The sequence below is a fragment of the Idiotropiscis lumnitzeri genome, unplaced genomic scaffold, assembly GCF_059441095.1.
Source record: "Idiotropiscis lumnitzeri isolate Australia: NSW breed Sydney's pygmy pipehorse unplaced genomic scaffold, RoL_Ilum_1.0 HiC_scaffold_35, whole genome shotgun sequence".
In the NCBI taxonomy this organism is placed as follows: Eukaryota; Metazoa; Chordata; class Actinopteri; order Syngnathiformes; family Syngnathidae; genus Idiotropiscis; species Idiotropiscis lumnitzeri.
Window position 1 is genome coordinate 811,659 of NW_028283573.1, and position 13,358 is coordinate 825,016.

The 13,358-nt window shown below is 40.6% G+C and overlaps 1 protein-coding gene across 1 annotated transcript in view; it reads left to right on the forward strand.

Annotated features, from left to right (window-relative positions):
- nell2a (neural EGFL like 2a) overlaps nucleotides 1-13,358 on the forward strand; it is a 76,884-nt gene that overhangs the window by 9,268 nt on the left and 54,258 nt on the right. Inside the window, exons 3-9 of the mRNA XM_088287207.1 lie at nucleotides 2,680-2,830; nucleotides 4,556-4,729; nucleotides 5,948-6,044; nucleotides 8,402-8,474; nucleotides 8,988-9,070; nucleotides 9,681-9,809; nucleotides 11,909-12,011. Coding sequence (XP_088143333.1) covers nucleotides 2,680-2,830; nucleotides 4,556-4,729; nucleotides 5,948-6,044; nucleotides 8,402-8,474; nucleotides 8,988-9,070; nucleotides 9,681-9,809; nucleotides 11,909-12,011 — 810 coding nt within the window. The remainder of the gene's footprint in view (nucleotides 1-2,679; nucleotides 2,831-4,555; nucleotides 4,730-5,947; nucleotides 6,045-8,401; nucleotides 8,475-8,987; nucleotides 9,071-9,680; nucleotides 9,810-11,908; nucleotides 12,012-13,358) is intronic.

Sequence of the window (13,358 nt, forward strand, 5' to 3'; positions counted from 1 at the left end):
GGTGTATCAATCATCTCTCATTTTCTAATTGGATTGGATAAAGGTTTTATCGCTTTCTCACAGCGATCAAATTGCACGAGTTGTACTTTTGGAATCAGTTCATTTGTTCTCCACTCGATTTTGACATCGTCATTTATCAAGCGTGCGTACGCGCAGAAGTGTGTGTAAAGGGTGCTTTCGGATATTCCCACGCAAAGAGTAAATTTGCCGCAGAATTTTACGCAGACTATTTTATTCTTAAATTTTACTCTGGGGCCAAATATATCAAGTAAAAATGTACTTTATGAAATTTACTTTACTTTCCTTATACTTTAAATCGTATATATATATATATATATATGAAGATGAAAACACAACCTGTGTGGAGATGAAGTCGCACATCAATTTCGTGTCTTATTGCAGTTGTATTAATTGGCTCCTTTCACCACCTGCAAATCAAACTTCCACGCGAGCTTCCTGGAGCACCAAAGAGTGCCGTGGCATCCTGCATGCATCTCGTGGCTGGAAGCGAACCCGTTGATGTGATGGCTTCTGAGAAACGTCATCATTTATTGATGTCTCCATTAAAGTAGCATAGAAGTCGGAATAGATTTGGGGAAGGACAACTGGATGCGCTGGTGGGAATAGCAGCCTGCGATCTCACCGCACTGAAAAGGACGACCTGTCCACCCCACACAAGAACCTGCACGACCCCTTGGACGTCTTCTTCTCTGTGACTCTGTCGCTCGTCCGAGCTAATTGCAACTTGTTTGATCAAAAGCATCAAATATTGACTGAAGCTATAACAGTTTTTTTTTAAATACAAATATTTTACTTAAACCAGTTGGGGGATTATTGGCTTTGATTTTTCATTTATGAATTCATATTCTTCCACAGTCACAATCAAGAGCGTGTCAAATATTCATGGCTAGTGAATTCCTGCATTGGATGGCACATTTCCCCGAAAAACGTCAAGCCATTTCACATCAACGGAAATAGATTTGAGCAACGCTTTGTTATGTGTCATAAGCAATGTGATATTTTCCATAATTACTTTTTTCTTTTGGGTAAATAATGAATGAAGGGCATTAAGTTTGAATACAGTCGCAGCTGCAGAGAGTTTCTATTGCAATGTGACGCTGCCACACTTCAGTGGGGAGTCACGCAAGCTCACGTGACCGTTTTTGTTGCTGGAAGGAGAGAAACCACAGTGAACAGTCATTCGCTGTACTTTGTATTCAGCTGCATAAAAGAAAATGTACATTGGATTATTTGGAAACGGTATTTGTCATAAATTGGAAATGTGTTGTTTGTGTTCACTGCTGTTACTGATTTTATTTTGGTAGGTTTGCATTTCTTCTTTTTACCTGGCTTGATAGGACTTGGTTGAATTTGATCTTTTGTGACAGGCATTGTGCAATTGAGTCAATGTGTTTGTGGTGTTGTCAAGGATGGTGAAGTAATTTCAATGCTTGACTTCTGTGCATGCACTTTCAATTCCCATTTAGTGACTGTGACAATGATGCAGGGTTAGTATCGTTTGGCAATTTGTATTACAGCTAGTTTTTAATTCATTTTATTTATTTTTTTAATTTAGTTACTTTTAATTAGTTTCTTTGTTAGTTTAATTTTTTTCTAAAACATGTTTTAGTTTAGTTTCAGTATTAGTTTTTGTATTAAAAATGTTTATTTGTGTGCGGGATTTTAAAAAAAAAACGCCATGGTTTGAAATTGTGTAGTAAAAATTCAATACAATATAATACAATACAACTTTATGTTAATATCGGATTTCACAACAGCTTGAGCTGTAACAAAGCAAAAATGTTGTTTTAAAATTTGTTGATAACATGATACATTTTGATAGTCCACAAACATACATGCACCCTAATTAAACAAAGCTAGGACGCCTTGCTTTCCAAGTTGCCAACTTCTAAAGTGGATTTGTAGCCTGTTTTTTATTATTCACGGGTGAACAGTGGAATATTTTTTACATATACGGTACTGTATATATTTTTTTCCATCTATGAAGCAAAAATGGAAAATACGTTTTACCCAGTGTTGCGTTTGGGGAGTTAAATATAAAGAGGGGAGCCATTTAAGCCAAAACCACACACGAACTCGCCTCGAAGGGGTGACGTCATCTGTTGGCTCTTTACAATCGGCTGCTGCTTGACAACGTCTGTTCTGTGCGACACACATTAAGAGAACTACAACTCCCAGATAACTGTTCGACCTTTTCTTCATGCCGCTGCAGGTTCGTGTATTCAATTAATTGCTAATGACGAAAAGTTTCAATTCAAACATTTTCGTGATGATTATAGTTAGTTTCGTTTTATAAACGTAAAAAGTAGTCTCAGTTGGTTTTCGCCCTTTTCAAAACATTTTATTTCGTACGTAAAATGTAGTCTCAGTTGGTTTTCGCCCTTTTCAAAACATTTTATTTCGTACGTAAAATGTAGTCTCAGTTGGTTTTGGCCTTGTTCAAAACAATTTAATTTTAGTTGTAGCAATGTCGTTAGTTTTCGTTAACTAAAATAATCCTTGAATGGTGGTCTCGTCTCACGCGCGACAAAACTTCAACTCGCCCAAGACACTCCACAAAATAAGCAATATAGAAAATGTATCGATGGCTGTTTAGGTTATAATTTTGAAACCTCATTTATTGTAAAGTATCCAATTTGGTTTTGTTTTGCCACTTAGGTTCTTCCCGGGAAGTGAAAGCTGCCGCTGAAGTCTCGGAGCAAATCGTCCGCAAGCTGAGAGGCAAAAGCGAATTCAGCGTGCTGGTGACCCTCAAACAGGAGCCCCTCAACTCGGGGGTCATCCTCTCCATTCATCAGTCGGAAAACAGGTTGGCATTAGCTATTCTCTAGCTGCTTGTTTGCAGGAGTAGCTTGTCAAATGGAATTGCTACAAAACAAAACAAAACAAACAAAAAAAATAATACCACTGACACAATGACGAGTCAGCACAATTGCTTCCATATTGATTGAAGCTTTAATATCTTCATTTGCCAGTCCCTTTTTCGATGTTTTACAAGGCAGGCGGGTAAACAGAACAAATCATCCTGTTCGCTAATGTATAATTCACAGTCCATCAACGAGCCAAACACGGAGCCCGTAATCGTGCACGGAAAACTGATGAGTTCTTAACCGCAGTTAGTTGCCCGATGTTTCCCATTAGTTTGAGCTAGCTGAACCGTTGGATAATCACAACGGCAATCCGGCATAATGCCCCGAATGAACAGTTTGTACATTAAAGTCAGTCCTGAGAAGAGAGAGCTCGCTGGGATGTTAATGACCTTCTTCGACACTGATTAGCCTTCCTGGGAACATTTGCATGCGGCAAAGCAGCCCGGTTTCTTTTGAATGCATGGCGGTGACTAATTTGGTGTCATTCGCGCATGCATGACCTCAGAAGAGTAAATCTATTAGATGAGGTCTGGAGATGAATCAAGCCAATTTTTACACTTGCGTGCATGCCTGGTATTCCCTTGAATACTAACTATATCAGTTTTTAACATCTTAACCCATTTTTCAAACGTGGTGAGAGACCCCACACATGAGGAACATCTGCAATCACAAAGCTCCTCCCCCAAAATGGATGTCTTGCACAGTACCAAGGCTATCTTTTGAGAGGCAGCATGGTGCTAGAAACTATTCAGAATGCCTGAAATATTAATTGTAGTTGTATTGCTGATAATAATTTTGTAGTTACCCTAAGATAGAGCTTCTCAATATTCGAGGGGCATTCAATAAATATGGGGAATATTTCGGTATAAGGACTTCTAACACAGATATAAGCTTACTTATTTTTTTCAACGTGGTCGATAAAACTCTGTTTTTTTTTTTTTTAATCTGCAAAACGAATTTAATCCATGTATAAAAAAAGTAAAACAAAAATTTTAAAAAAAGTAAGCGTCAATCTGTATTAGAAGTCCTTATAACCGAAACATTGATATTATTTATTGAATGACCCTTGATAAAACTGTAAAAAGTACACCTCTGCATAGCATTGTATCCTTACAAACATCAAAGAAAACCGAAAGAAAAAGAAAGAAATGTAAATTTCAGGCTGTAACAGAAAGCTATGAAGTGCGTCATCTTGCCTGAAATTCAAACAGAAATGAAATGAGAGCTTTCACTACACACATTGACCACCTGTTGACTTCGTGTTGTTCATGCCAAGACGTCTAATTTGCCAGTAATCGACTTGAAGCTAGAACCGTCATCGCACAGTGCTAACGTTGTAGCGCCCCTCCTCTTAACACACATCTAACAAAACAGGATAATAGCTCAGGATGGTTTTTAGAGACATCCGATAAATTGGACCGTGCTGACTTTGTAACATGTCAAAGGCAGTGAGATGATGAGCTGCCTTTATCGCTCACGCCGACATAAATGATCAAAACGTCACATGAGGATAGCGCTATTATTCCGATGATGCCGCACTTAACTGCCATCGTCGCGCTGCGCTTGACTGCTGTTGTTGATTAAAAATTAACCGCTTGCCAATCAACGCGGTGCTGAGAACATTCAATTCTTCTTTTTTGCACAATTCTTTTCTCCCCTGACAGGTTCCTCGAGCTCGAGAGCAGCGGACAGCGCAGCGAGGTGCGCCTCCACTACCGCACCAAAGGCCTGCAGGCCCACACCGAGGTTTTCCCCTACAGCCTGGCTGACGACCAGTGGCACAAAGTCTCTGTTGCCGTCAGCGCCTCTCATGTCATCCTTCACGTCGACTGCAATAGGTAACGAGATTTTGCGTTAAAATGATTCGAGGGCAGAAGCACGGTGTTCTGGTGCTTCCATCTCATTTAAGTTCATTGAAGGATCAAAATCCGAGGCGTCAAACGTCATAGTTCTGGTTGCCCTCACTGGGTCTGTTGCAACGTTGAAACCACATATTGTAAATGTGTTATCGCGAGATATGCCAAAAATTGTGGTTCGACACATACGTTGGTTTTATGCTCATCAGGCATAGTTCGGGAACCAAATGCAAAAGCAACTGCTTATGTTTTGTGTCAACACAAACAGATTGAAAGACATTTAGAAGGAAAAAAAAGCATAAATCCTTTCTCGTTGGGGAAGTGCAACGTCAGACATCGTTTTGGGACACAAATGAATGCAATGAAATACTGTGGTTAAAAAAGCCCAAGAATAGTAAAGTGAAACCTTGGTTTTCCTGCTCAACCTCTCTGACCAAATGCATAATGTATGAAAACCAAAGCAAAATCTCCCATAGGAATGAATGTAAATCCAATTAATCCATTCCAGACATGTCAAAATATTAACAAATACAATACAAATGGCTCATTGATCATTTAACATTACTTTTACCTTTATTCAAACGTAATTCACACATTTCTTTTAGACCAATGCAAGTCGTCGTCCATATGTTACAGGCTCTTAGCACCCTCCGTTTGTAAAAAGAAAAAAAAAATCATGTTTAACTTCTATTTGTAACACACTAAATCCTTTAGCTAGCCCTGGTGGCCAGAAGATGAGCTGGAAAATATTTGCTTTAAGCCTCATTTGTTCTCTGTGGGTTAGGATAGAAAATCGATGGCTGTCTGATTCAAGCGCATTTTGTCCATAATAAAAACAGTGGTTGAATGAGGCCCAATGGCGCTGTTGTTGCGTGATGGCCAGTCAGTCATGACGTGCCTCCAGGTTCGCATTTAATGCCCGAGCAGCACTCCCTGACCGCACGTTATTTCACATCACATCTCTTGGTGTTTAAGTGTTGCTATTCTGAATCGCTCAACACCCTCACTCTGATATTCACTTCCCGCTGGGAAGTATTTTACCTACAATGTGAAGCTGTAGGCCTGGGAACAATCTAATGCAGAGATACAGAATATCAGGGCAAGGCTATTGGGAAATAACTTGCTGAAAAAAACCCCAAATCCCATACCTTGAATTCCACGATGTTTTTTTTTTAATTTTCAAATTTTTTTTTTTTATAGGATCTACGAGCGGGTGGTGGAGGCCCCCGACATGGACGTACCCGAGGACGCCTCCTTCTGGCTCGGCCAGCGGAACTCCGCTCATGGATTCTTTAGGGTAAGCGCTGAAGTGCACGCTCAGGATATCAATTTTGATGTGCTGTGTTATAAAAGACTCATAATGTTGTGAGGCCCGAGTGCTCGCCTCTTCCTTGTTTGGTTTTTACTTATGATGGAGCAGCTGGATTTAATTGCGAGCGTTTTTCAAGGCTTAGCCATTTTTAATTTGAATGCCGCCCTGCCTGCCATCAGCATTGTTTGTTTCCTTTTCCTTTCTTTTATGAACCCGATGCAATTACCTCAGCAAACCTCCACAATGCTGATTCGGGAGAAATCGTTGAATAGCCTCTGGACCGCGCTCATTAGGCTTGTTCTATCGTATTTTTTATCAATCAACCAACCTCCCCGGATTGGACCGCACACACTGAAGACAAGGCTGAATGTTTGCTCACATTTCCCGGGTGCAGACCTCTGTCTGGTTTTCATGACCTTAAGCGGCAGTTTCTCGGTGGAGCGAAACTCAATTCAATGAGCTCTGCAGGAGACTAACGATTAGCCAATCAGCACCGCAGGCACAACAACTCGCAATGTCGAGGCTTATGGAGCTGTGTCTCGTCAACATTCTAGTTTGTTTTACGGCTCTCCGGTGCACTTTTGCGGTAAAAAAAAAAACAGTGGGCTGGCATCAGCTTCTAAAAGAGATTAGACGCTTTAGCTCTTCTGTGATTGATGAGTGAAAAATGAATCCGGCTCAAGGAAAAGTCAGATGTAGGACGGAAACAGAGTGGAACGCGCTGACAGATCTGACTGGGAGAGCGCCGCATTTTTATCATCAATGTATATACGATACCTATTTTAATCTCTCTGACAGTGACTTTCTGTACGTTTGACAAGTCATCCGTGTGCATGCTCGCCAAGTTTTGCTCATGTTTTCGAGATCCGCAGACTTCAGTTTTTTTGTAGGAGTTCTCCTCACATTTGTTGTCGAAAAGCAGCATAAATACCAGTGGCGAGCTTCATTGTCAATTAATTGTGTGAAAATAATCAGAGGTGGGTAATGTATCCAAAATTTGCGCTCAAGTAAGAGTCGTACTATGTGAGGATAATATAAATCAGTAGTAATCCATATAATTAATTGAGCAAGATTAGAGTAGATTTAAGAGAAAGATTGAAGTAGATTAAGTAGATAGCAAACATGGTGAAGCATCAATTGGCTGTTATGCTGCACACAAATGGTGCCAACCGAAGTGAAGTCAATCTCTAGTGTGAAGTTTTTTCCTCATACTCATGATTGAGCACTTTAACAGCATTAACTCCCGCCCCCGCCGCAAAAAAAAATCTTGCATTCATCTTTTTTAATAATTTAAGGAAGCCTTTATTTCTGTCAAGACGATTCAAGTACTGAAAAACTGGTGAATTATTATTTTTAATCAAAGGAAATTATAAAATAGCAACGTGCAACTTTTGATATTGCATAATAATGTCATTTAAAAGAATTAGGTCTTTATAAAATAACGTAAGGCAAAGATGTTTATTTGGGGTGTAGCACTTATTTTATAGGTGGGCGTGTTTCAAGTTACGTAAGACAAGTCGCGATACGTAACAAAACCCTGACTATTTGTGAGTGTACGGATATTAATTTGTATTTTAACTAACTTTCATTGTTGGATTAAAAAAAAAAAAGATTGGAGGTCACCAATACAATCTCCGCATGAGTCTCTTGAGCCTTGATGGATTTGCCCGGAGCCAATTATTTCCTTTTTTAAACATGCTCCTTAATTAATGCACACGCATACAAACATAACGAATTGCTAATCTCAGAATGTGCTTCTGAGCTGAAATTATTAACACGATCATGCTGGTGCGTTGGCCTTTTTGAATGGCTGTGCTTATTATTCTCCAAGCATATTTTTTGCCTTTTTGGGGCCCTGAACCCTTCCGTAGACTGATTTGATAGGTTTACTCCCATCCACAATTTGGTCATCAAGTAGCCAGAACATCTTCCAGTATGCTCCAAAATGATTGATACATGTTCATAAATCAGTATGATCCCAGTATGATTTAATTGGGAAAAAATTTCAAACGAATGACACCCTGCTGAGGACAAACAAACACGATAGAAAATAGATGGATTGATGGTTACCATGGAGACAGAATATCATTGCTTCTGTGTGTGCCCAACATATATTTTCAGGCTTTGGACAGAGGCTGGACAGCAATCAATAGAATCAAAGTGGTGAAATAGAATTTGCAACCATAGTCGCTGTCACTTAACCCCCTGCCGGGGAGATGATTATTCCTCGGAGGCTTTATTATCGTCATCTCACGCTCCAGAGTGGGCAAAACACATTTCTCTTTTTGCTATCACTCGGTTCTATTACATGTGTGCGAGTCTGTGTTTGTGTGTATTTTCAGGGGGTGATGCAGGATGTTGAAATTGTGGTCATGCCACAAGGATTTATCTCCCAGTGTCCAGACCTGAATAGAAGTGAGTGCAACATCGGAGAGAAGTCTTCCAAATGAAACCTAGACATCAACACAATAGCTTTTATTTTGAAGTTTGCCTTTGCAGCATGTGGCCACGTGTTCCTGGAATAATGGTTGCGATTGTCTTGAATGCGATAGTGGCTAGCGACGAGTGCTGTCGGAGTGCTTTTCAAAGGCTGAATCTACGCACATGGCGACAGCGAATTTCCGACCGATGCATTTTGAACAAAGCGGACTCATTCAAGTGTGCTGTTTTAGCAGACAAAAGCCCTACTATGATTCCGACGACACGGCGCCCCACACTTCCAAATCTCATCTGCAAATATTTCTAATATTTCTAGACAACAAAATATAGTTTGCTGATATGCACAGTATACATTGAAGGGCAAAAAAATGTTGATTATAAAAAAAAAATAATGACTGCATATATATATATATGACTTTTTATATATATGCTCAATATGTTCCATCCAAATAAATAAGAAACCTAACTGAATTTTCCATCCTTATTTAGCATGCCCAACCTGCAATGATTTTCACGGACTTGTACAGAAGATCATGGAGCTGCAGGATATCCTCGCTAAAACATCCAGTAAGGTAATGTACAGCGCAAAGTCAGCCACGGTAATTACAACGTCCTGCGCTCCCACCGTGGGCATTATTCTCTTTGTCCTTGCGTCTTTCTCTCGTACGTGCCTGGAGGGAGACTTTCCAAATGTCTAACGAATACCTCCTTGCACTCCAGCGTTGAGATTCGATTAGAGGTTAGAGTTCAAGGTCACGGCGAGTTTGTTTCATTCTCCCCGGGAACGGCCGCAGGGAATTTGCGCAGCGACTTGGTGAAATGTACTTCCATGAGGTCAAAGCTCATGTTTGCTGTGAAACTGTAATCTGCTTTCCCAGACGTTGTTACTATTGCCGACGACGTGAGATGAATTAACTATGGCTTGCTCGCTTGTCATTAATCGTCCTATCAACAGGCTGATTGAGGTGTGTTTAATGTGTCTAATGCTTTATTTTGATTTTCAATCTTCATTCCAATGGGGAGGGAGGGAGGGAGGCAGAGAGAGTTCTACTCCATGTAACTATCCTTTCTATGGATCCTATTGGGGCTAACAGGTCACTTAGACTTGCATGTAAATCCAGCCATCAAGAGACACGTTGTCTCCATCTTGTCTTTGTCTTTGTCTTTGTCTTGCCTGAGCAGCTGTCCAGGGCGGAGGAGAAGATGAATGGGCTGGACGGCTGCTATTGTGAGAGGACCTGCAGTGTCAAGGGGGTGGTCTACCGGGAAGACGAGGGCTGGACAGATGGCTGCAGGAACTGCACCTGCATGGTGAGCCCTTCACATGTTGACTAGTGTATTATCACTTTTAATTAAGTGCCAGAATGTTTGTTCTAGTCTGTAACGATGCGCTGGTCGTATTGTGTTTATGAAGCAAGTGTGTCGTATAGTTAATGGGTGTGTGTGTGAGTTTCTTAACCAGCGTCGGATGCCTCACTTTAATCATCACTTGACGCGATTGAGGGGGAAAAGGCGGTGCATTACCTGGTTGCAACCAGCAGAGGCGCTGTTGATTCAGTCTCCAGTCAATTATGGGCTGGGGAAAAAATGGAGTTGTACTTCAGTTGTACTTTTTAGGCTCAATCCAATAGTACAACGCATGGATGTAGACATTCAGAACATTCTGAGTGATTTTTCATTCCATTTTATACAATATTAATGAATAAAAATATTATAATAAATGAGAAAATGTATCAAAAGAAAAAAAAACAACATTAAATAATCTGTGTAACCAGATGTAATAAAAAAAAATCTAAAAAAAAAAATCTGAACAAATGAATTAATAAAATAAAATACTTTTTTGGTAATAGTTGTTCATTAGCTGCATTACAAAATGTATCGGCATTATTTAGATACACATTCACTGCCAGCTGTTTTTACAACAGTGTTTCTCAGAATGCTTTGTTGTGTGACGATGTAAGCATAGAACCAAGTTGATGTAACGGTTATTCATTGTAGTGGTTTAAAAGCCTGACTATCACGGAAAAGCTGGGAGACCCCTCTTCCACGTTGAAAAACATACTTGACGAACATATACATTGGTGGCGTTAAATATTCAGATTTCAAGATGACGAATATAAACGTCCACGGCATTTAATGACTTGATTATTATTTAAATAGATCTTGACTTATAAGGCGCCCCCTAGAGGATCCACAAAGTATTTACCTATGAACAAATGAAATTATGCAGTGCAATCGATAATGGATGCTACCTTGACGTTATAGAAACGGGATGGAGGCACAAATATTCACAGCATTGTGTGTTTTGCTCCCCCGCTCATCAAGCGTATTGAGCAGGTTGCGGGCGTGTGGTATTGCCTTGTCTTTTATTGTATTTCATTATCATTACCACATTTCATCCACGCACCGTTGCCTAAGCTACCCCGGCAAAGATGCCCGCAACCTCCACATTGCTTGCCAGATTAGACACGTCAACAGCGGCTCTTAGCGACGCTCCAGCCTTCTCGAGGGTCTACTTTGCGCCGTGGCAAGTGTGAATAATTGGCCAAAAAGAGAATTATAAGCAGTTGGCGATGTGGCGCTTGTAGCACATCAGCAAACATTTCACCCCCTGTCAGTCTTCTCAGCTTTGGATAATGAAACTAAAATAACGGAGCTCCTGAATTGCCTTACCCTGCACGCTCCAAACGAGGAAATCACACATCTCTACACGCCGCTCACCTAATTGCTCCTGACAGACGTAATCATCATCAGGGGTTTGTTTCGGCCGTTCAGCCAATGGAATAGCTTCGTTCGCCGGGAACGGTCGCATCGGTCTGCAATTAAGGAATTAGCCGCGATATGTTCTTTACCTGGCGCGCGACAATTAGCTGTGACCTTTTCAAATGTAAAGGTCATGCAAGAAGATGTTAGCAATTATGTGAAGCGGGTTCGTAGATGTTGCTGTCGCGGGGCCTTCCGCCGGAGAAGTGACGCTAATTGCAGGCCCAGTCAGAACTGGAGATAGTGTTTAATGAAATTAGATATGCAAGGGTGATGCTTTGAATCTACTGGAGTGTAAGCAGAGCTACTATATTAAAGAATTACCATACTGATCATTTATAAATAAAGTTGAGATACGAGGAATCAAATTCAACTCCACATCACAATGAATGCTATTTTTAAATTGAAAGTAAAATATCTTTACATAAGAGTACAGTGGACCCCCTTGAGGGTTAGGGACCGAATATGGAAAATTCGCCTGTTGAAATGCATTGGAGGGAAATCAAAACGGAAAAGAAACTCCAAATGTATGTATGTATATGTGCTCTAACTGCACGACCAACTCTGCTTCACACTAAGCAGAAATCCACAACGGTGAAAAATGTTCTCCTCAAACAATGCGTGGTCTTGTTTTTTTTCTCCGGCAGAACGGCACGGTGCAGTGCGAGGCCATCTCCTGCCCACCTCCTCAGTGCCCGGCGGGCACACTGCCGGCCTATGTGAAGGGCGCCTGCTGCAAGGAGTGTCAGCGTGAGTGGAGCACTCTTAACCCCAAACACCCACCCTCCCACACACCGCCACGATTGCACACACTTGATTGAGATATATATATATATTTATATATATATATATATATATAACTATATATATAACATGGAGGTGCATGGTCTACCTCGCCACTGGGTAAATAATTCTTTTTCCTCACATCGCTTCACAAAAAGGTCCACTTTCCTTTTTTTTTTTTTTTTGGAGGGTCAATGAACTCTTTTTAGCCCCCTCACCGTCACACAAGCTCCCAATTCCCCGCTCAATGAAAATGAATTTCCGAAGGATATTAGCTTTTCTCACCCTTGCGTTCGTCTTCCATTAACCCGAATTAAAAGAGGTGTAAAGGCAGTCAGGGTAACCTGTCCGTTTCTAAAATATCGTCTTGTTCAACACTGAATGGCGGCTTTTAGCTTTATCGATATGACTAGGATAAGATTATGAAAAGGATGGATGTGAAAAAAAAAAAAAAAAAATACAACAGAACCTTTAAAATTGAACGTTGCGGAAGTTGATTCTAAAACTGAAAATGAGAGAGTCCTCACACATGATGAAGAAAATATCGCAACATGGTGCCACGGGACATCTCCTAAGACTGACGGAAAATACAAAGAAGCAAGAGTTGAAGTAGAAATAGATGGAGCTAGGCTAACTGCTAGCTTATCTGGTAGCTAGCTACGTTGTGGTTGCAAAGCCTTCTCCTTGTCATTTTTTTTTTTTTGCAGCGAGTTATTTCTGGGATGTTATACACACCCAACAACAAACAGTTTCTGTTTAATTTTCATCTAGCAACAATGTGAGCTTTGGTTTCTCCCTAATTAGCTACCGCTACATTTCCTGTCACAATCACTCAGTTTGTGGCTCAGCAAAATTTGGTAAAAAAACCACAGACAAAAAAAAAAAAACAACAAAAAAAACCCCCTTTGAGATAGGATAACCTTTTAAACTTGAGCATGACGAGGGAAAAATGCTGAAAAGCCGTCTGATTATTAGCTTGAATATTTCTCTGCATGTCTGATCTGCAAAGCGACGTCACTTGAGAGCTTTCCAATCACACACTCCCACACACACCGCCGTTGGCCACCCGGCTGACGCACGAGCGTCAAACAATAGCCGTGACGCAATTCCTTATCAGGGACTAAGTATTAGCGCTGGATTGAATGGTTAGTGTGCACCGCGCGAGTCCAAATCTTCTGAGGTGTTACGCCTCTTTAAAAAAAAAATAGTGGGTGATTCTAATAACCACAACGCCTAACATGACCGCTTATCTCAACGAGATAGACAAACACGCATCTCATTACAAATGCTTTCGACAAAGACACGGTTGGCTTG